Source organism: Tauraco erythrolophus, chromosome 7, assembly GCF_009769465.1.
Source record: "Tauraco erythrolophus isolate bTauEry1 chromosome 7, bTauEry1.pri, whole genome shotgun sequence".
Classification (NCBI taxonomy): domain Eukaryota; kingdom Metazoa; phylum Chordata; class Aves; order Musophagiformes; family Musophagidae; genus Tauraco; species Tauraco erythrolophus.
The window spans coordinates 7,558,760-7,582,177 of record NC_141471.1 but is presented as its reverse complement, the minus strand read 5'-3'; the positions used below and the strand labels follow the sequence as shown (position 1 = coordinate 7,582,177).

The window sequence follows — 23,418 nt, the reverse complement described above, 5'->3', positions numbered from 1 at the left end:
AGTTAAATTTGAATTTCATAAGAATGATCAAGTTTTGTATGTGTGAGAACTACTTAAGAATTTCTTAGTTTTGTGGGGTTCATTGTTCATAATTTCGAAAAAAATAATAAATGAAACAATAATTTCTTTATAGCAAAGGAAGAAGCAAATTGTGCAGTGTGCGACAGCCCTGGAGACCTCTTAGATCAACTTTTTTGTACTACCTGTGGCCAGCACTACCATGGGATGTGCCTGGACATACAAGTTACACCTTTAAAAAGAGCAGGTTGGCAGTGTCCTGATTGCAAAGTGTGCCAGAACTGCAAGTAAGTAATACTTAAAGAACATGGAGGAGGACGGTGTGAGATTTACATGCTGTGATTTTAAAACATCCGTTTTATTAACTGTTCTTTTTGCCAGAAAATGTATATTATTTGCCCAGATATATCTGTTACGATATTATATTAAGTAGCTAAGAAAGCCCACGTTGTTGGGAACTTTCTTCTAAAAGAGCTGAGCTGGAACTCCTGCACATTATGCCCTGAGAGTTACCATTATCTTGGCAGGTTCTGCAAAGCAGCCAAACCTTCTGACTTTTTCCTCCGTTTATGCAGGAGGATTTTTCTCAAATTTACCAAATTAACAAATTAGTTTAATGTAGTGCCTTTATAGTCTGGGAACCTGTGCTGACATTTCAGCTGTGCATGTGCCACATACTGGGTAGGTCCCTTGCATTAGGCCCTCTCTTCTATTTCGTGGTATCTTTCAGAGGCAGTTAATGAGTCATTATGAAAACAAAAACATGGTTTAGTCCAGTGGAGAACAAAAAGTGACATGAGTGACCATGATTGAATTGTTACACCAGACAAATACTGAGACAACGAAACGTGGTTGTTGCAATATTACAAGGGTTCCCTGAGAAAACTCTGACCGCTTGTACACTTGTTCTTGCATAACCTAATCTGATGGGCACTGCAGGGTTCTTTTTCTTGCCTGTTTTCTTTTGTTTTAAAGGGTTTACTAGAAAAGAAATGCTGTTCAACTTTAGTCAGATCAGCTGGGACATTATGAAGGAATAAAGCCACTTCACTACTGCCTCATGCACCTGAGCAGTCAGTGCTTTCCTGTTGTTTTCCAAGCAGAACCCTCAGTATTTACTAGCATTCAGACTCAGCCACTTTAAAGAAGATTGTTCCCTGGTCACACAACTGATAGCAGATGCCAGCAATGAAGTTATAATAGTGAAGCACGTTCTAAAACATGTCCCTAAAAATGTTGTTATGGATAATTACAGTATTTGCTAACAAACCCTCTCTCTACTGTAAAAGTAGAAGAAAAGGTGATGTCTTCACACCTATTACTTTATGCAGTATGGCAGTTTTATGCCAGTGTTGAAGAATAGTGTTTTAGCATGCAAAGAGAAAACATTTATTGTTTTTTAAAATATCAAGTCTCCCAGGTAATGAATCTAGTATCTAGTATGTGTAATGCCATATATTGTGAAGCTTTATCCAGGCGAATTTTGTTGCATACTTATTTATTGGATTAATTTATTTAAGCTAAGGCAGAACACAATGCCTCTTAGATATTACCAAACTATTTGTCTTTTTCTCTGCAAATTTATTTTGTCACTGAGATTTATGATGGAGCTCTGTAATATGTGATCGCAGGAAAATTGAAATCTTTTCCTTTAATGTTTGTTTTGCTCTTGCAATCATATCGGCTGACATTGTAGGAGCTCTAGTAGTCGGAGGTGATGGTTCATTTTGTTCTTTGACAGTCAGACTGTTTGTAGGAACAAGTACAATTGCATGTTCTTTTCAGAAAGAAATAAAGTACATATTTCAGATTTTGAACTGATTTCAGTACAGAAGGGCTGTTAAGTCTGCCTACATGTCTGTAAATGAAAGTGGGCTGATTTCTAGATGTCAGAATGGTTTTGCAGGCTCAGCACTTGTTAAAGTAAGAGTAGTGGTCTTGTTTCATGCTTATATATGAATTCGAGGGCATTATCTTTGGAACTGTTTGTAAATGGTATTCATATATTTTCATGTGCTTAGCTATAGGTCTTCCTGTTTAGACTTTTCATTAAATAGATTTTTTGTTATGGCTTGTTTAAATAATTTTTAATTACTTTTTACTTTTCTTAGACAATCTGGGGAAGACAACAAGATGCTGGTGTGCGATACATGCGACAAAGGCTACCATACTTTCTGTCTACAGCCAGTTATGGATGCTGTACCAACAAATGGTTGGAAATGTAAAGTAAGTTGAAAGATTTCAGAATAATTCCTTGTCATTATAGGGGCACAAATTTTGTTACCCATGTTATGCTGTTCTAGGTGTATTATAAACTGCTATTGTCATGCAACAAAACTTGTAATTTCTGAAAGAATCCCACTTGTATGTAATCATGTGGCTATACAGCTGCTCTGTGAGGGTACCTGTCAACGCAGGGGCTGAAGTGGCCTATGTAGGGCAGTAGATCAACCCCTGTAGGGGAAAAGAGAAGCGTAGGATCCAGGTAGAGTGGATAACCTTCACTTAATGACAGCCATTCTCATGGTCTAACAAAACCTATGCAGTAGTATATGTATTCTATGCTTGAAGACTCTTTATATTCAACCACTTCTTGCTTACCAGAATGGCAGTTCTGCAGCTCAAGGGTTCCTTTGCATTTGAGGAGAGCAGGATGAATTTGTTGTTTTATCAGTAACTTTGTGAGTAAGTGTAAGTAATAATAAAAAACCAATTTCAGCATAATGAGGGAAGTCCCTGTGCATGAGATGTGTGTAATTTCATAGTCAGTTTGTGGAAGTCATAAAATGACTGAGATTAGGAATAAAAATGTTTGGTATTGTAAGAAACACTCATTTCAAGTCAAGGAGTAGTGCAAAATGTCAGTTAATGGCAGTTCTATCCCATTGTGAAATATCATAAGTAACAAATAAATTCTTGTGATCTCTAGAACTGTAGAATATGTGCTGAGTGTGGCACACGAACAAGTTGTCAGTGGCACCATAATTGTTTGGTATGTGACAGTTGTTACCAACAGCAAGACAACTTATCTTGTCCTTTCTGTGAAAAACTGTGCCTCCAAGACTTCCAGAAAGATATGTTGCATTGCCACATGTGCAAAAGGTAAGAATCCTAATTTTTGTTAAATTGTGCTAAAATGCCTAAAGCTTATGTTGAGCTGTATGACATTGATGCGTTTCTGTGACGGGTGTAGACTGTGTTTCATGTTCAATGCTATAGTATCTTCTTGGGCAACATCTTGATCCTTCATCCCTAAATACAATAAACAATAGTAGGTAGTCTTATTTTAATCTTAGCAAATAAGTATTAATTGGCAGTTACCTTAAGTGCACAGAAAAACGTGCCACTGCTGCTTCTTACGTTGCATCTATTTTGTAAGCAGACTGGAAGAGTCATCGTCCTAACTTGTAAAGATTGTTGTATAAACAGAGTTGTTTGCAATGGTCTATTTTAATTTTCAAGTAGGTCTTCTCTGTTTAATTTTATGTATTTTGCTATAACAGTAATTAAAAAAAAAAAAAAAAAGCACTATTGGGAATCTTTTAAGAATGTAGACTGTGTTTCGTATTCTATGCTATTGTATCTTGCTGTGCAATGTCTCGATACTGCTTTACATGTTGTGGTGTCAAATTGGCTTTAGGTCTTCATGTTTAAATTTGTTCACTCCTTGACATGCTGACGTATCATACTTATTTCTCCAGAATTCTCTGTAATAAAGCATTGGTTGAAATTTTTTATTTCCCCACAGGAACGGAAAACAGTGCTATTTTTAATTGATTTTTAGTAGGATGCTTTATGTTTTTGTTATTAAACTTATAGTCACACTAAGTTAATCTCCCCAGATGGATTCACATAGAATGTGACAGATCACCAGGTAGTGAATTGGAGTCTCAGTTGAAAGACTACATCTGCACTCTTTGTAAACAAGGAGAAGGGGATCAGGCTCAGTCATGTGATGTAATGGACACTTCTGAACTCATTCCTGAACCCGACAGTATAACAGGTAATCAAATGTAATCTTTATATTTCCAACATGCTACTAACATCAAATTTCTGCAGCTGTCTTTCTAATTCTTTTGTGAACCAGCCACTCATATTCTATTCTGTGGAGTGGATCCATTCCTTTATTTAGCAGCAGCTTCTCAAGCACTCCATGAGTGAGCTGTCTTCTGAATATGCTTTCTGACTTAAGGATCCTGTATTAGAGACGTGGGCAAGTAAGCACCTTAATGGTGGCTCACAATCTTGCAGCTCCAGCTTCCCAGCCTGTAGCAGTAAACTTCTCCAGCTTTTTTTTTTATGTGATACAGTTCATAAATGTGTTCATTTGACAATCTAACTCTTGTATGCATTTGTGCCTAACTAGCAGGCAAAATCCAGCTTCTTATAGATGGAGACATCCAGTTTTCCTGCTTCCCTCTTGCTACTTTTCATTTTCATAGTACCTGTTCTCCTCACTATGTCCATATAGGACACAGCATTGGAAGTTGGACTATGTTCAAGAGATTAGGTATATTTAACTAAACAGCTTTTAATCGTGTTCTTTTTGAAAACAATATATATGATTAGTCATCTTGTTTCTGAGAGATTCTTGTCTAAATGGACAAAGCAAGCAAAAGGTGGTAAGGGAAGTTAAAGAGAAGTGTGAAGTGTTTTTTTTAAATTACTCAGTAACAGTAAAGAAAGCACAGAGAGAACTTGGATCTGTTGATCTGAGTCCAGTGGGTCATCTGCAAGACCTGTGTAATGAACTCGTAACTGAATGCTTCTGTGTATTTCACACCATGCGCTCTGTTGGATAGCACCTAGTGTCATGCAGGCTGAATTTCCAAAGAGAAGTACAGTTGTGGTTAAATTTGGAAGCAAGGTAAAAATCTAACAGAGGGAGCTGATTGTCCCACTCTACACTGCACTGGTGCAGCCACACATTGAGTATTGTGTGCAGTTTTGGGTGCCTCTGTAAGAAGGACATCAAACTATTGGAGTGTGTCCAGAGGAGGACGACCAAGATGGTGAAAAGGTCTCAAGGGCAAGACTTGTGAGGAGCGGCTGAGGTCACTTGACTTGTTGAGCTTGGTGAAGGCTGAGGGGTGACCTCATCGCAGTCTACAAAGTCCTCAAGGTGGGCAGCGGAGGGGGAAGGTGCTGTTGTCCTCTCTGTGGTGACCAGCAACAGGACACAAGGAAATGGAATGAAGCTGCATCAAAGAAGTTCATATTGGACATTAAGAAAAGGTTCTTCACCGAGAGGATGGTTGGTCACTGGAACAGGCTCATAAGAGGAGCGGTCATGGAACCAAGCCTGTCAGAGTTCAAAGAGCGTCTGGACGATGCTCTTAGTCCTGCGAGAAGTAGGGAGTTGGACTTGATGATCCTTATGGGTCCTTTCCAACTTGAGATAATCTATGATTCTGTGACCTGCACTGCCACTGCCATGTGCGTTTCTGATGCCTAAAACAGCAATCCTTGTGCATTGATGTTTTGTTAAAAGAAATCAGTAGCTCAGTTGTGTAAGTATCTGTGTTCTCAAAAGCTTGATAATTTTTGATTGGAAAGGGACAGTATTGGGCTACAACAAAACTGTAAATTTTGTGTGTTCAAACTGATGTTTTTTATAAACAAGTCATTCTCTTTGATGTTAGCCTGTACATGTAAGTGCATACCTTTCGTGAGCAGTAAAGAAATGATGAAAAAGATGATCTTGGAGAAAGGGCAGTGGCAGTAGATAGATGTATGTAAATGAGCAGAACAACTCTGGCAGTGAACATTCACACTGAGCTAAAAAGAAGTGGTGACTTCAACCTTTGAAGATCACTTCCATTCTGAAAGGTTTATAGAGGCTGTTGGACTCTCAGGCAGTGTTATTTAGAACATTTAGGAAGATGTCCAAGTAATATCCAAAATTCACACTGGAAAAACTCCCAGTCTTCTACTGAAAACTTTTGAATAAGTAACAGATTTATTTGAAAGGCTAAAGTTTTAAGTAGTCTTCTGCTAGGATGTCTAGCTAGTAGAAGCATTGACAAGCATACTCTTCTTCCCGAGGAAGAACAGGACTGTCATCTCAACTGCTAGGAGTAATCTAGAGCTATTACATCAGCGCAGTCATGCAGTGTTTTATACCCAAGAGAGCACTTTTGTACATTAAAATCAGATTTGGAGCCAATCTAAATGATCATTTCCTCAAAGTTAAAATACCACTTTAAAGTCGGCAGAGTCTGAGAGCAGTTTTTAGGTGCTAAAAGTAGCATCACCTAATAGTTTCTGGCTTTTTGAACTTTAAAGAGACTTTCCTGAACAGAAAGTTATATCCATTAGACTTTTTTTTGTGCTAACGTCCGTGAAGGATCTGTTTCTTTTAAGTTAACACTTACTATACACTTTGTTTTTCCTGCTTCCACTTTGTCTAGTGGATTTTAATGGCTTTCCTTAACTGAAAAAGCTTTTACACAAGGAAAAAATAAGTATTTCCTGTTTCTGTGCTCTATAACGATCCTGTCAGCCAAAGGAGTGCTTAGTAGCGCCTTTTCTGTGCAGATTCCTTTCTTTAATAAGAAGAACTCGCAGATCAAGGTATCCTAGTTCTAAAGTGGCAAAATTTAGTTTTCATGTTGTTGAGTAGGTGGGTTGAAAATCAGTGTTCCAAGTGCTGATAGTAGATGGAACCTCGTATCTATGCCATGAGCCATTATAGTGTTTGTATAAAAATCTGAAGCCTTTACGCTGTAAGTTCTGTTGAATTTAGCAGACTGGAATTTGAGAAAAAGCCTTTTGTATTGCTCAGGTAATGCAAAAGTCTGTGACTGTGTAAATTAAATTTCCACAATTAAGTGTATATAATTACTTTACAGACATTTTTCACTACCTGAAAGGAAAAACAGCTTCAGTGTTAATGAGAAAAAGGCTCTTAATCTTTAAGGAGTACTATGTAGTTTCCCTAACTTTCTCATTGACCTGATTTGTCCTAACTCCTATCATACAGTTAAATATCATTCTCCTTAGCCAAAAGGTCAAACAGTGACAGCAACTACTGATGCCAAAGTAATAGAATAAACATCATATTAATTTTGATGACTTCTTTTCCTCTCCTTAAGCTTGTACAAATGAAATGGAAGTGGAAAGTGGTGGAGAGGATGTGACATTTCAGGAACAACCCTTTACTGGTGATGGCCCTGGTCAAGAATCAGCTATTGGATGTGTCACAGACGGTAAGAAAAAGTTTTGCAGTCTGAGAAAATGCCAGTACAAAACCCTTCAGAACCTCTTCCATTCAGTAAGATTTGTGGTACTTTATCAATTTAAGAGGAAAAAGTGCCAGTTATGTGAACTCTCAAGCAAGAGTATTAGCTTTTTTCCTGAAGAAGTATTTTATTGAAGGCAAAGATAGTCTTCTGAATATTTGTGTAGGAGAAAATTGTTTTACTTGTTTGGTGAGACTGGCTTTCTCCAAAAGCTGGAAATACAATTAAATGCTTTTGTACACTGGAGGTTTATAGTAGAAGCCACTATTTGTTGCTATTTAAATACAGTTACTCACACTTTCTCTTCAAGTCTTTTTTTGTCTGTAGTGCAAATAGCTGGATTGGATTGGTTTCCCTTGGTGTGTTTTGGATCACACTGTAGAACTTCTTTCCAGTGCTTCGTGATTGTAACTACACAAATATCTTTGGTTAAGGATTTCTTTTCTTTTCTCTTTTTAAATAAATGATAATTTGTTTAATAAGCAAATGTACTTATCCAGACAGGGTGTGCTGCAGTAACTGATTGTTTGTGTTCTGGGAATAAATAGATCTTATCAATCACACATAGAGTACCAGCCAAAGAAAAGAATACAAATAGAATGGTTTTGGGGTCAATTCCTCTAATGTGTTAGTGACCGATATCAACGGCAAAGAAGTTTCCAGTATGTTCCATCCACCTGCAGCCAGCATTGGAGGATGATTGCTCTAAGGGGAAGCAAGAAACCTGTGTTTAAAGCCAAAGCAAAAAATATCTTGCAGGTTAACTGTGATCGCTCTGTTAAGCATCACAGCCTGTCGTATAAGGGCCATGATTTAAAACTATCAGTGAAGACACATTCATGATATACCGGGCTTTGGACTGTAGTGGCTGAGGAGGTTGTAGCAGTGTGAATTTAAGAAGAGTGGAAGCGTAACAGAAAGTAAGTGGCCTGCCAGAGAATCAAGATTCATCAAAAGAAGAGATGAGAAGCCAAATTCAGTGTAAAGAATGTGGTTCTCGATGGAGTGAATGCAAGACTCTGGAACTCCTTGGTGAAGAAAGTTGTGGATGAAAGGTGCTTGGTTTGGCTCAAGGGAAGACTAGACAAATAGTTGTGAAAGAAATCTATGAGACAGTAGTAAATTAAAAACCAGCATCAACTGTTTTCATTTAAGGTGATTTCCTAAAGTCTGAAAGAGTGCTAGGAGGGAAATGTATTTTATTTGTAGTTGTTCTGTTCTTCTTAGCCATCTGCTTTTTGAAAGTGTTGGGACAGTTGCTTAAAGTACATTAATTTATACTAGCGTACATGTACAATACGCAGAAATGAAAAAGGAGAAGCTGCTTTTAGCTGCCTGCCTGGGAGTGTGTGATCAGATTCCTCAGAAATTAATCTTGAGTGTACTTTCTTGTGATTTACTCTGCTATGTTTCCAGGGAAGAAAAGTAGTGATGGAAAAATGGGAGTATATAAGAAAATCTAAACATAGGTATGAAGAAAGATATTTATGAAGTGTATTTTAAGCTACGTATTAAATTCACTTAAGTAAAGTAATATTTACTGAGTGCGCTTGATGTGTACCAAGTATACTTGCTGACTGGTACACCTGTGTAAGGTGTGTAAGGCACTGAGCCTTTAATATTGTTGTACTTAGTTACAGGCATATCACCAGAAGAAAAAAACACAGAACTGGAAACAGAAGTCTCTGTTGAAATGAATTCAGCTGAAATGGAAACGTCTCCTAAAAAGACACCAGCATCTGGTGACAGTCAGACTGAGAAAACGATGGAAGTGATGGAAGGTGTTCAAGCTGTAATACAGCAGGAGTTAGACAAACAAGTGGAAGAGACGCAGCTACCACAAAGTAGTGTGGAGGTATCAGAAGTATCCACAGTAGACTCTCGGTCTCTGTCTTCAGTACCTGAGACCATAACTGTGACGCCAGAAGTACAGGAGACTGAAAGTAAAGGAGGTATTTGTATCCCTGTAGAACAACAACTGGAAATAATAAAAGTGCAAAAAGATATAGAAAAAGGAGAAACTCATGAAAAGTCAGAAACACCAGCTCTTCTAGAAGTAGAAACTACTTCTGCAAAGGAAGGTGTTGCAAATAGTTCACCAGTTGGAGACAAACCCATAAAATCACCAGCTGAGACTTACCCCTCACTTCCCCCATCAGTTAATATAAACAAGACGAATGTGTCTTCCTCGCCAGATGTCTCCTTAGACTTGCAGTCTGCACGAGATGTTCAGCACAACCAGCCCCCAGCTTTGCCTTCCACTGCTGGAAGTGGTCTCCCAACGACTTACATATCAGTCACTCCAAAAATTGGCATGGGAAAACCAGCCATCACCAAACGCAAGTTTTCTCCTGGAAGACCTAGATCAAGACAGGTAAGCGTGTGGAATATTTCATTATATGTTTATGAAGCACATTGTTCGAATTTCAGCATAATGCATTAAATTCACCTATTTTTTAAAACGTGGTATGCATTTATTCTCCTAAGTGACCGTGTAGTTTATTTCTTCCAGAACATAATTTCATGTTAAATAATTAAAAGATGAGACATCATTAAGGTTCTCTAGTGAGAATTAAAGTTTATTTCAGCTCATGCTTAGAGTAAAATAAAATTTGTTACGTTTTTAATATATATGCTACAAATGCAGATATACGTAATGCTACGTCTTTTAATTTAATCTTTTCCATATATGCATATATTTTGGCTAGTACTTTCAAAGCGTGTTAACATTTCTTAAACTGACTTTATAGAAGAACCTGCAACAACTCCTGTTTCCTTCATGCTGCCAGATGTTACGTTAATTGACATTTGTAATTGTGTCACAAATAATTTGATGGTTTTGTTACATTAGCAAACACTGCGTAAGAACTGTTTGGTACAAATCGTGTGGTTTGACATGGGTTAAATTAGATAAGTGAGAAGAATCCTCAAATCTGTCACCTTCTGCAACATCTTGCTATTTGAGTTGCGTAGTTGTGGGAAAAGAAGTTCATCCATAATTAGGATTTATTTTGTGTTTCCAAAATTCCATACAAAAAGTATGTCAGTGTGACAAATTAATGTTTCATTTCTGTTCTCATCAACATTTATTTTTTGTCTTCGGGACTTCTAGGTTGATGTTTTCATGTTTTTAAAAAAAGCTTCTTACATATTGCACAATTCTTTCCATTTTTACCTGATACCTAAGGGTTCGAAATCCTTGGTTCTTAAGAAAAGGTGTGGGATAGTGTTCTGAAAATGTTAAAAGTATATAATAAAGGCAACAAACATAATGTAAGAAATGAAATTTGGAAGGTTTTAGAGTATCTCTGGGTGGTTTTTTACCATCATACACAAGCATGTATAAAAATAATTTTTCGTAATACTCTATACTGTCTTAAAAATTAAACTTCTCAGTTTATCATGCAAATTGAAAAGGGGTGGCGATCTTAGGCAGTCTAAAATGAATTCAGGTTTTCTGTTGGGGAAGTTTATTTGTCTTCTTTCATGTTCCAGTAAGAGATATATTTATTTTTCTGTGCAATTTGCCCCTACTCTGCATTGGAACCAGCATCATGATACTGATAATAAAATTAAACTGTCAGAGAACCCGTTGACGAAAACATGAAAGCTGGCCCCAACTGTAAATGCCTGTAGCAGAATAGATGCACATCTTAAAAAAAAAATTTTAAAAAGCTGTAAAAGTAGCAGTTTGTATATTCTGTGTACAATAGAGTATAGACATTAACCTCTTAATATGTGGTGTGAGTAATGCAAATGAAACAGAGTTGATGTACGATTTAGAAGTCAGGTGTAACACCAAGTCCTAGCTGTGATGTTAAATCAATATAATCTGTTCAACAGTTTGCAAATTATATTTTAAAATGAAAAGGTGCTTAGCAGCTTAGCAGTCCCTGTTGTAGAACTGGACAAGTTGCTTGTAAAATTAATGATCTGTCTTGTAAAACTATGTTGGAAGTGTGTGAAGGTTTCCTTTGATTTCAGTTATCTTTGTCTTGCGCTTTAAACACCTATTGAGTTGGAACTTTTGTGAAGTGAATAGCAATTCTCTGGTAAGAAAAGCATGGGCATACTTTGTTTTAAGTGCCAGTACCCTTTCGTACTTTCCATTGATTATTCCGTTTTAGCAGAGATGAGCACCTTGTGGAAGTCAGTGAAAAACTGTGTTGAGTAAGGACTGAAAAAAAAAGATGACCCTGTGAATACTGGATTAGTGAAAAATAGACACTGTTTTCCTCACTTTATAGCAGTAATCTAAATTCAGCTTAACTACCTGGTAGGGGTTTGAGCTTGGGGATCTTTTCCAGACTCTTCATCAGTCAGTATTTACTTTTGTTCATCTGATTTTCCATGTTGGACATGAAGGAGACAAATCTCCTACATGCGGATAATGCGTATTTTGAAAAAAGAGAAGCAGCTTGTATATAATAGATGTTTTCTAAAACCAATTTTGTTGTTAGGACCCTGCTTCTGTTTCCACTGAGCTTAGGGATTCTCTGTTTATTTTGCTGCAGTTAGATTTTTGTAGGTCACTGTGCAGTAAAGTTTATATCATATTTGCAGAAATATGTGTATGTCTTAAACAGTGACAAAATTATCGCCGGTGCTGTAAGTTTGCTGTGTTAACTTTCTTCGTTGGGCCTTTGCTGGGGGACTGAAACCTGTCGAGTGGCGGTCTGTAGGCTATAAAGAAGAGATTTAGAAATGTCCGGTTGCAGGTAGATGTTTTCCTTTTGAACAAGACGTAATCAGACAAACCCACAAGGGGTAAGGCATGTGTTTCAATGTTTTAACTTTTGGATTGCACACGGAAATTGGTTTAGGTGGGGTTTTTTTGTTTGTTTTTTTTGTTGTTGTTGTTGTTTTGTTTTGTTTTTCTTTTTTTTTTTTTAAGTTATTATTTTTGCTGTAAACATTAATGTTTTTTAAACATTTTTTTACTTTTCCAAATTGGGAGTTGTGGATAGGACCAGAAACCTCTAAATATATTTGATTGTCAAAGAACACCTTGCGTTTTTATCTAATTGTGCTCAATTTATGTCCTCTTAAAAAGTGCACTTTATGTATAGCGATTTTTTTGTTAGTATTCATTTCAGTTCTCTGGAAAAAAATGCTACTCTCTTCTAATATTGTACCAGCAGCCCCTATATATGACTTTTTTTTATAATCAATTAGTTATGTATGGTTTTAGAAACTGATTCACAAATGGGCAAAAGAAAGAAGAAGGCTCATATCCGTAACCGTAATCTTCCTTCTGATGCTCTGTCTTGCCTGCCATCACACTGGGGCTGGTTTGGCTTCCTGTTACATGACAATTCTTGGGGGCTGGTTTGAAGGCAAGTGAGCAGGTTTTCATCAGGTGTGAAAACGAAGAATCAAGACCTGTTGTTTCTTTGTGTCTACAGACACTTCAAAATGGAAGTTTTCTCCCAGTTCTGGCTTAGGGAGAGCATAATATTGGACAGCTGAGAAAAGTGCTGCTGTCTGCCATTCCACCTTATTTTCCATGCCAAGTGTGACCCCACCACTGAAGAAGAAACGTAAACTTAATTTAAAACATTTTAGCCTAAGCGTTTCAGTGCTTGTCTGCCCGAAGATGATCACATTGATGCAAAGCAAGTGAAAAGTGGAGAAAACCATTCTGGAGGGAAAAATGGAGGCTTCTATGAAGTTATAGGTATAACAGTTCAGAATAAATCAGGTCATGTGTGGTTCTTCTCTGGATGTCACTGAAGAGAAATTTTGCCTTCTCAAAAGGCCAAAATTAATTTTGCAGGTTAATTTTATGGGTTTGAGAGCTGCCTCTTTCTGTTTCATAGCCAACACATAATGCTTTTGTGTCAGGACTTGGGTTGTGCGATACAAATGTTACCTTGCAGCTCGATGAGTTCTTAGTAACATTTCTTAGAGGGCAGCGAAGTAGGAGAGGAAAGTTACAGGAAGTAAGATTGGGTTATTTTTATTGACTAAAGAGCTTGTGGCTCCCATACTTGGTTGCAGCTAAGATTGACTCCACAGCTGCTTTCTTTTGTTGCACAAAGAAAGTGTGATTGCAGAACTAGTTGCTTGTCCAAGACTGCAGACTTTTAAAACAGATACTTCATAAAGAGTCTGATTACTCTGTGGACCCCAAAGACAAGCCAACATTAGTCAATTTCCACAGGTGACAATTCTCTTCACTTTCTCCTAGAAGAGTTAAATCTTTCAATATGTGGTTTACCTTGTTGGAATGTCCTGTTCCTGTTTGTTGTTTGTTTTTGTTTTTTTTTTTTTTTTTAAAAAAAAGCCATTGCAATGGGTTTATGGAACTTCATGGGAAGAAAAATAGAAAAAAAAAATGTACTGTGTCCAGTTTTGGGCCCCTCACCTCAAGAAGGACATTGAGGTGCTGGAGCGGGTTCAGAGAAGAGCAACAAAACTAGTGAAGCGTTTAGAGAACTTGTCCTATGAGGAGCAGCTGAGGGAGCTGGGACTGTTTAGTCTGGAGAAGAGGAGGCTCAGGGGGGACCTTATAGCTCTCTGCAATTACCTGAACGGAAGTCATAGGGAGATGGGGGTCGGTCTCTTCTCCCACGTTATGAATGACAGGATGAGAGGGAATGGCCTCAAGTTACGCCAGGGGAAATTTAGAGATTTCTGAAATGACACTGAAAAATGCAAAGCACCATGATGGGTTCAGATGTGTGTCCTTTCTTGAGTATTATGACTTTTTTTCTGTCTTGAATTACATTGTACCACTAAGTATGTTGTTGTAGTGGTAGACATTGAAAAAAAAAGATCAAAAAGAGTCTTTTTCAAGGATTAGTTTTTGTTATGGTTTTTATGAGATTTTTTTTGTGAGGAGGGCTGTATTTTGAACAGATTAAATTTTGTTTGCAACCCTAAAATTACATTAGATGTTAAAATGCAAATCCAGGGTTGTGCATTTGCGATTGCAGTGGGTTTTGTAAAGTGTTAAGCAGCTAAACACGGTCGGTGGTAATTTAGTGAGATCTCCTGACCCTTGCTGACACTGGGTTTCCTTTTATTATAATTTACTTGCAGCTGTGTTGTTCAATTCCAAGGACTCAAGAATATGATGGAGAATTAGAACTTCCTGTTTCTGTCACAGTACATAATTATTGCCGTGGTTCTGATGTAAATGAACTGAATAGAACTTTCTCTTCAGAATTGTGTGGTAATAGGCATTAATTAAAAGCCCAAATATAATTAATGCATCTCTTTGATGTAATTCTTTTGTTTGTAGTATTGTGGAAGTGTGTGTTTTTAATTAAGTTTATCTGACCAAGAATTCAAATGTTTCTGATCTACAATAAAACTTGGATTAAATTTCCAATTTAATTCTTAACAGTATGGTTCATGAATCGTATACAATTCATTCTGTTTTGCAAGACGGAATATTTCATATTCAGATTTAAGATTCTATCAGCTTTTTAATCTTTTGAATATATTTAATAACTAGAGAGGTGTATCTTCTTAAAAGGAAAATAGTTTTGTATGTCCCAAATAAGAGTAGGTAATTTTAGTTGTCAATTAAGTATTTTCAGCATATTTGAGATCTTGAATTTTGACCTTTAGCCACCATGTTGCCTCCCTTGTAAATTGATGTAAAGATCATTTCTACAATACGCAGATTTTCTTTGTGTTGCTATACAGATTTTCTTTGAGTTGCCATGTTATAAGAACAGTTACTCACTCTGCATTGTGAATTGTAGATATATAGGGAAACTGTCACTAAAATTCAATTATGGTTTTACCTTTATCTTGCCAAAATGGAATGTTCTTTGATATTAATAATATGGCTAGCATAGTAAAGGTGAATATCCTGTTGCCACAGACCTGCTGATGTGGTGGCTAGCTAGTGTGACCGTGCTTGGTAAAATACGAGATTTCGACAGGGAACTGATTAATAATCTAAACTGCTCTTGATATAAGAAAAGCAGACTTCCGCCTTGCCATTTCTGCCTGATGGAAGTTGCTGCAGGCTCAAGGAGTGGGACTCACCCAACCACAGATATCTGCAGTGTTAAAGATCTGCTGTAGTCACCTCGAGGTTCCTGTTAGAGTTGCTGGAGAGAGGTAGAGGCATGTTGAGCGAGACTAATCTGACACTTTCCATCCCATGCAAGCACCTGTTTCCCTTTCCTGACTTTGCAGGGAGACCAGAGTAGTTCAGCACAGGGAGGGAGCAATGTGTAGAGAAGGGATCTCAGGAATGTGTATGGATAGGTATATCAAACCTCTGTTTCTGTGGAAGTTTACTTTGTTTCTTTCCCTCTGTTTCTGAATTAGTGCAGTTGAGCCCATGTTACATCATGAATGTTAACTCCTTACATCCTGCGTATGAACAAGGACTCTTGTCCATTTCTAGGTTTGCAGGTGCAGAAGGCTTCTGCTCAACACTATTCCCCTGTTAGATGTTGTTGATTGTTTTGATCTACTGAGTGATTTGTGTGATGACCATCTAACTGAATCGTAGAATGGTTTGGGTTGAAGAGACCTTAAAGATCATCTAGTTCCAACCCCCCTGCCATGGGCAGGAACACCTTCCATCAAAGTCTCGTCCAACCTGGCCTTGAACACTTCCAGGGATGGGGCGTCCACAACATCTCTGGACAACCTGTTCCAGTGCATCACCACTCTAAGTGAAGAATTTATTTAAACTGAAAGACGGCTGATTTAGATTGGATATAAGGAAGAAATTTTTTACTCAGAGCGTGGTGAGGCACTGGAACAGGTTGCCCAGAGAAGTTGTATTTGCCCCATCCCTGGAAGTGTTCAAGGCCAGGTTGGATGAGGCTTTGGGCAACCTGGTGTAGTGGAGGGTTTCCCTGCCCATGGCAGGGGGGTTGGAACTAGCTGATCTTTGAGGTCCCTTCCAACCCTAACCATTCTATGATTCTATTCCTTAAATCTAATCAAAATCTACCTTCTTTCAGTTTAAAGCCGTTGCCCCTTGTCCTATCACTACATGCCCTTGTAAAAAGTCCCTCTCCAGCTTTCTTGTAGGACCCCTTTAGGTACTGGAAGGCTGCTAGAAGGTCTCCCTGGCGCCTTCTCTTCTCCAGGCTGAACAACGCCAACTCTCTTAGCCTGTCTTCATAGGAGAGGTGCTCCAGCCCTTGGATCGTCTTCATAGCCCTCCTCTGGACCCACTCCAACAGCTCCATGTCCTTCTTGTGTTGGGTGCCCCAGAGCTGAACACAGTACTCTGGATGGGGTCTCTCGAGAACAGAGTAGTGGGGCAGAATCCCCTCCCTCAACCTGCTGGCCACTCTGCTTTGGATGCAGCCCAGGACACGGTTGGCTTTCTGGGCTGCCAGCGCACATTGCTGGCTCATGTTGAGCTTCTCATCAACCAACATCCCTGAGTCCTTCTCCTCTGGGCTGCTCTCAGTCGATTTGCCCAGCTTGTAGTTGTGCTTGGAATTGCTTCAACTGATGTGCAGGATCTTGCACTTGACCTTGTTGAACTTCATGGGTTTTGCACAGGCCCACATCTCCATCCTGTCAAGGTCCCTCTGGATGGCATCCCTTCCCTCCAGAGCGTTGACCACACCACACATGGTGTGGTGTGATCAGCAAATTTGCTGAGGGCACACTCGATCCCACTGTCCATGTTGCTGACAAAGATGTTAAACAGCACCAGTCCCAATACTGACCCCTGAGGAACACCACTTATCACTGGCCTCCACTTGGACGTCGAGCTGTCGACCACAACTCTTTGAGTGTGACCATCCAGCCAATTCCTTATCTACCGAGTGGTCCGTCCATCAAATCCCTGTCTCTCCAATTTAGAGACAAGGATGTCGTGTTGGACAGTGTCAAATGCTTTGGACAAGTCCAGGTAGACGATGTCAGTTGCTCTTCCCTTATCAGCCAACACTGTAATCCCATTGTGAAAGGCCACCAGATTTGTCAGGCCCAGTTTTCCCTTAGTGAAGCCGTGTTGGCTGTCACCAGTCACCTCCTTATTTTTGATGTGCCTTAGCATAGTGTCCAGGAGAATCTGCTCCATGATCTTGCTGGGCTCAGAGGTGAGACCAACTGGCCTGTAGTTCCCTGGGTCTTCTTTTTCCCGTTTAAAAATAAGTCAAGCAAAAAACTAGGATAGCAAAATCTTACAAGAGAAGCTGTTTAATTGAGCGTACCCACTTTAACCCAAGTGCAGGTGAGCAGTTGCTGGCACACGCAGTTCAGCTGGAGTGTTTTCTTGAAGCACCTTGGCAGAGGGAGGACAGCGATGGGAAGTTGTAAACAGAAGTAATCTTCTGGCTACTAAGCAGTTTGTAGGTTGAGTGTCGAAGTACCCCTTTGTGTGGACAAAATTCTAAAGTGGCGAGTTTGGGTTTTTTGTTGTTATTTTGTTTTGTGGGGTTTTTTTAAGTGCTGTATTGTCCATATTCCCTTTCCCCTGCAGGCATAGCTAAACTCCTAGAAAGCAGATTTATACTGAATACCACCGTGTCCACACTGTGGGTTGTACCACTTGGATAACGTTGGCATTTTTAAAATGCAGCTTTTATGCGTAGTTAGGCTTTTAGGTTGCTGACAAACTTCTTATTTTGCATCTCTTGTGCCAGTTTGAATACTGAGCTATCTGAGCAGCCGTAGGTTAGTGCCTACCCAGCTCTGCAAGCAGAAGGCGTTGTATGAGCTTTTTGTCATCTACTCGAGGGTAAGCGAGATGGTTGCTCATACTCACCTTCATCAGCAGCTAGACCTAACCTGGTTGTGCCTCACATGGGTTAGGGAGATGTTGCCTGTGATCCTTCTGGCCTGAAATCCGTGGAGGGGTAGCCCTGTTTTCAGTCAGCGCAGCTGTTAGCCAAATACCTATTTACAGTCTGAGCTGAATGTATGTTTTGATGAGTTGTTGATTCTGAAGAAACTGTTTCCCACACATTCTTGATGGAGAACATTTCCTTCCAGAAAAAGAAACGCGTTTTGCAAAGCTATCTCATTTTTCTTGACGCTTTTTATTGTATAGGACAGTATTCAAAGGCATAAATGTGTTTGGGCTTGCCCATGTGAGCAGTTATGCGTGTGTGAATAGTTGGGACTATTAGTATGCAGGAGGCTGTTCCGTATCATCTGTGTGATTCTGCTGCTGAGTGTCAGTCTCAAGAAGGTAAACCTCTACTTTTCATCTGTTTTGCTTCTCATCCTGCTATTCGTTATTTCTTACTCTCACAAACTCAGAATTAGGGTAACTTATTATCCTTTAAGTATTGTAATTTGTAAATTTAGAATGAAGTTAGTTATTTTGACGGCTGCCTCCTGCCGTCCTTCTCAGGGTTCGAAGAAGTCTTCCACAGATTTTAATGTGAATGAGAAACTTCAGTGGTTTTTTTCTTGTCCTTCTTTAACACTTTCTTGTTTTGCCGTATTTCTTGTGACAGTTATACAGTATCTCACCATGATGGGAACTATATAAATAGGGATAATAATCAATTAGTTAAAAAGAGTTTGTAGGCACACCATATGGCTGTATATTATTACATGTATATAATAACAACGTATTAAAATTTGATACCATAGCATAACACGAGAACACTGGGGTGAAAAAAAACTTAGTAGTGGGGTTTCATCATGGTTTATTTGTGGCAAACTTGCAGGAAAAGAGGTACTTTGTTAATTACCATGGCTGGAGTTTTTTTGTTTGTAGTGATTTATTTATATTCCTTTTGTTTCACGTGCTTCTCAGGCTAGCTATTGCTGTAACTGTCAGTAGTTTAGACTCAAAAGTTGACTAAGGCCACCTGTTCTTTCAAAATGTGATTTGAAGTATAAAAGGAGATGTTACCGTATCAAACAAGTATCTCCAAGGCAATAAAATTTAGGGGTATAATTTGTTGTTGTTATGATTGCTTGCTTTCAATTTGTATTGTGCTTTGTTTATGAACCTCATTTTGTTGTACTTAACCATCAGTTTGAAGTTAATATTTGTTTTATTGTGTGTTTCAATGAGAACCTAAAAATTTCCCACCTTCCTCTCACTCAGTGAACTAATTAACTACTTAAGTTAACATACAAATGCCTATGCCTGCATGTGCTTTGCTTTTCAGATTATTTTTTTTTGTTGCTTGCTTTTTTCCTTTTTTTTCTTTTTTTTTTTTTTTTTTATGTTGCGAAGTTTTATACATCTATTTTCTCACCTACCGTATCCTAGGGGGCTTGGAGTACCAATAATACAGTCAGCCCACCTTCCTGGTCCCCAGACATTTCAGAAGGTCGGGACATTTTTAAATCCAGACAGCTTCCTGGCAGTGCCATTTGGAGCATCAAAGTGGTAAATAATTTGACTTTATTTTCATGTATCCATTGCTATCTTTCTGCTGTAGAGACTAGTGATGAAATTCTGTATCTCGCAACTGAATTAATCTTCCATTCTGTTACTGTCTAAGGCCTTTAAAAATTATTGAAACTCTGGAGCTTTCAGGTTAAAAAAATGTATGCTTTTCAGAGCGTACAGTGCGATGGCATTGCCCTGATTTTCAATGGCAAAGAATAGCTTATATTGCCAATTTTGTGTGTGGTTTCAGTACTTCACTTTTTGTGGTTGGCTTTACGTAGCTGTCAAAATAAATTACCTGAGAAGGAGAATGTCCTGAAGACTGGCAGTGAGGTAAGCCAGGCACAGAAAGGAGCAGAGATCTGAAGGGTGGCTTGAATTCGTTGCTGTGGAGAAATCTTGCAGACTGGATTCAAAGTGACATCATTTTTAGCTTATGGGGGAATAAATAACAACTTTCCTACCTGATTAGATGGACCAAAGCTCGGTCCAACCCATAGATTAGATGGACTATCTATCCACGGTGACATTTACCATTAAAAACACCTGAAACTTAAGTGTTATTATTTTTAAATTAAAGACAAAAAAGCCGAATGATGAAACTCTGACAAATAGCTGTAGCTTCCCAATGATTTATTTTCATCTCACTTTAACTCTCATGCTAATTTTATTTTAATTTGACATTAGCTTAGCTTTTGCTGCTTCAAGCATTACTTTTCAGCTTAATATTCAGCATTAACATTGATACAAGTATGTGCTTATTTCTGTTATTAGTTGTGTGAAAATAACAATACTGATACTTGGTCTAAAACAGACAAAATAAGAAACATGCCAGAAGAGTTTACATCTTAAAAAAATTAACGCTTCTATGTCCTGTGTGTGCATATGTGTTTACTCCATATATACGTAAGGACAACATTTTTTGTTTCACCTTAGTGCATAAAAACACTTCAGCCATCAGTAGCATCCTTCCTTTTAACTTCCTAAAATAGCATTGCTTTACATTACCTCGTTGTGTAAGAGTAAGTCAGTTCAATTTCCCTGTTAATAGATGGATGTTAATAAAATTTTAATATTGGGATGCTTGGATTTTCTCTTTAATTATAACCATAAATTTCTATATTTTCTTTAAAACAGGAGTTGGCATATTTGTGTAATACTGTCGGTAATATTGAGCCCATAGTGCTGCTTTCCATCCAGGGAACTCCTGTCTCCGTCAGTAGAGACGGTTCATGTCTGTTGGCAACACTGTCCCCAAGGAGCTTTGTGGTTTCATCAACATTGTTTTATTGAGTAAATGTTTTGTCTTGGTATTAAAAGTAGTTTCCAGCAACTGTTTGGATACAGACACTGTATCGAGATACTCTATGGATGGAATTGGGCTGTATTAGGAGCCGAGGTTATTCACAAATTTGAAATGCAATAAATAATTTCATTGCTTATTTCATAGTTGGAAAGACCCTTATTTGAGTATATACCACAGTTATCGTCATTTATACAGATCAGAGGCTGTGAAACGTGTTGTAAAGGTGTCTGACATACCAGCCAGAACTCAGGGACATTGTCAATATGTTCCGTTTTTTTTGGAAAAAAATATTAAAAAGGATTAGAGATCCTCTTTGTGTTTAGTTCATTTTGAAATTAAAAAAAGACAAAACAAACCAAATAATGAAATTCAAACTAAGTCACAGTATTAATGTCAGGTAATTATTATTAAAAACAGACTTGCTTTTCCACAGTTAATTGTAGTCGAATGTATTGTCAACACTCCAGAGCATACGACACTGCAACTATACGTCTGCATCTAAACTAAAGAAGGGGGAGAAAGAAGTTGTCTAAAAATAAGTGGATATTTTGTAAGAAAATGTTGATCTGAGTTTAATTGGTATAATTAAAATAAAAAGCTCTCTGTATCTGCCGATTTAAGAGAGTTTATTGTAGCCAGCTCCTACTTCGCTTTGGTAGCAGGATTGAGTCCTAATAAATTCCGATGTTTGCTTGATTATTCATAGCCTAAGAAAAGCATCTATGACTGCAAGTAATCAAGTGTCCAGACCCTGTTCAGAAGTCCCATGACTGTCTGAGCTGACTGTTTAAAAAGAAAAGAAAACTGAATCATAGAATAGAGGATATTTATTTTGGATACTTTGCAACTATGGAAAAAAAATACATTTCGGTATTTCCAGTTATTCCTGAGCAGAAAACAAACATTTCTGGTTTTGGCTACTTTCTCGCTGGTGATAGAGGTGATCATATTATGTCATGTAAGTAGTTAAAGGTATTTCACAATGATTTATGCAGTGACATGATGACTGTGGTCTAGTGTGCTCATACGCACTTGAAATCATAGGGTATTTTTTTTACTTATGTTTTCCCTGGATGCTTTGATCAAGTTTGAATCCCATGTAACGGAAGAACTTCAGGTTGCATTTAAATTGTAATCTTATATTGATTAGGGCCGTGGATCAGGATTCCCAGGGAAGCGGAGGCCACGTGGTGCGGGTCTTTCAGGAAGAGGTGGCAGAGGTAGATCAAAACTGAAAAATGGAGTTGGGACTGTAGTCATTCCAGGGGTAAGAACATTTATTTTTAAGTCGTATTGCAGTCTGTTAATGTAACATAATTTTATTCAGTTATAATTCTTGTATTAAAATACTGCATAAAACCAAGGAGCACTAAAAATCAGAGGTATTTGATAAAGCCTGGCTGTTACCAAGCGTGATGCAGAACGAGAGCACTGTACCATTATGGACCTGAGGCAATTTTATGCTGCTCTTGCCTCTTAAAGGGACAACTGTTGGGAATCTTAAAGTACTTCCATTTCCTTGGATGGAAAACACGCTGAGTACAGGCAGCACTCACTGGAACAACAGAAAAGGGGGGAGCAGAACAACGTAACAGCAGCCGTAGCAGATGAGACCAGAGATCTTCTATGTTTTTATGTCTTTATGAAGTAATTCCTCAGACTCTCTTTAGAGCTGCTTCTTTTTGTTCTTATATACAGTCTGTTTGAATTTATGCAGCTCTGCACCACTTTTTGCTGCCTATATAATAATTTATTGGAATACTCTGGTATTTATGATCTGGATATTATATGACAAACTCTTAAAAATTTTTGTAACTGAGCAGAGGATATTGAGTTAGGTAAGTCGCTATAAATACAAGGTGGACGTCACTCTCCACAATTTCCTGTAGAAATTTGATCCTTTGACTTGTCAAGTAAATGGCAGCTTCAGAGTTCTAGAGCAGAGATGTGGCTGTTTGATGATAAAGTAGAAGGAGGCAGCAATACCAAGAGACCATCCTTTTGCAAGATAAATGTCTGAAATGGAAGTATTTTAGCCCCTTTGCACAAACTCATTCTTACTCAGCATGGGATCACGACCTGTTGAGAACTACACAAATTTGGAAATATCTCGGTAGATCTTCGAAATGGGGAAGATGGCAGCTACAGGTTAACACGAGCTGAGGCACGGTTATCATTAAGCAAGCATCAAAATTGTGGTGATCCAGTCCTTCAAATTCTGCTCTTTTGCATGTGCAAGCAATTCCAAGAACTTTGTGGAACCTGTGGAAACACACACCAGGGAAAAACTCTCCCTGAATGTATCAAGAGGTGTTTTGGGTGGTTTTTGGTTAATGGTTAGTTACAGCTGCAGTGCTCTCAACCACACAGTAATTAAAATGTGTTAACAATATGTTGCCTTTTTAGCTGTTTCTCAGTAAATGCTGATTTTCAGCAACAATGTATCAGAAGGGTTCCTGTAGCTGTTGTAATTATATTTACATTTGTCTCTAGAGTGATGTTTGGATTTGTAAAATGTTTAAATTATTATTTAAACAAAACTATCGTGTAAGACTTAA

General features: G+C 38.2%; 1 protein-coding gene across 13 annotated transcripts in view; it reads left to right on the top strand.

The window, feature by feature from the left end:
- The window catches only part of KMT2C (lysine methyltransferase 2C), a 211,770-nt gene that overhangs the window by 114,159 nt on the left and 74,193 nt on the right, over positions 1-23,418 (top strand). For 9 of the 13 annotated variants that reach the window (XM_086614336.1, XM_086614345.1, XM_086614344.1 and 6 more), the window contains 8 exons: positions 134-305; positions 2,130-2,244; positions 2,948-3,120; positions 3,861-4,021; positions 7,113-7,226; positions 8,894-9,633; positions 19,432-19,551; positions 22,011-22,127. In XM_086614336.1, the coding sequence (XP_086470462.1) occupies positions 134-305; positions 2,130-2,244; positions 2,948-3,120; positions 3,861-4,021; positions 7,113-7,226; positions 8,894-9,633; positions 19,432-19,551; positions 22,011-22,127 (1,712 nt within the window). The remainder of the gene's footprint in view (positions 1-133; positions 306-2,129; positions 2,245-2,947; positions 3,121-3,860; positions 4,022-7,112; positions 7,227-8,893; positions 9,634-19,431; positions 19,552-22,010; positions 22,128-23,418) is intronic. The other 4 variants (XM_086614342.1, XM_086614341.1, XM_086614346.1 and 1 more) reach the window with 3 other exon arrangements.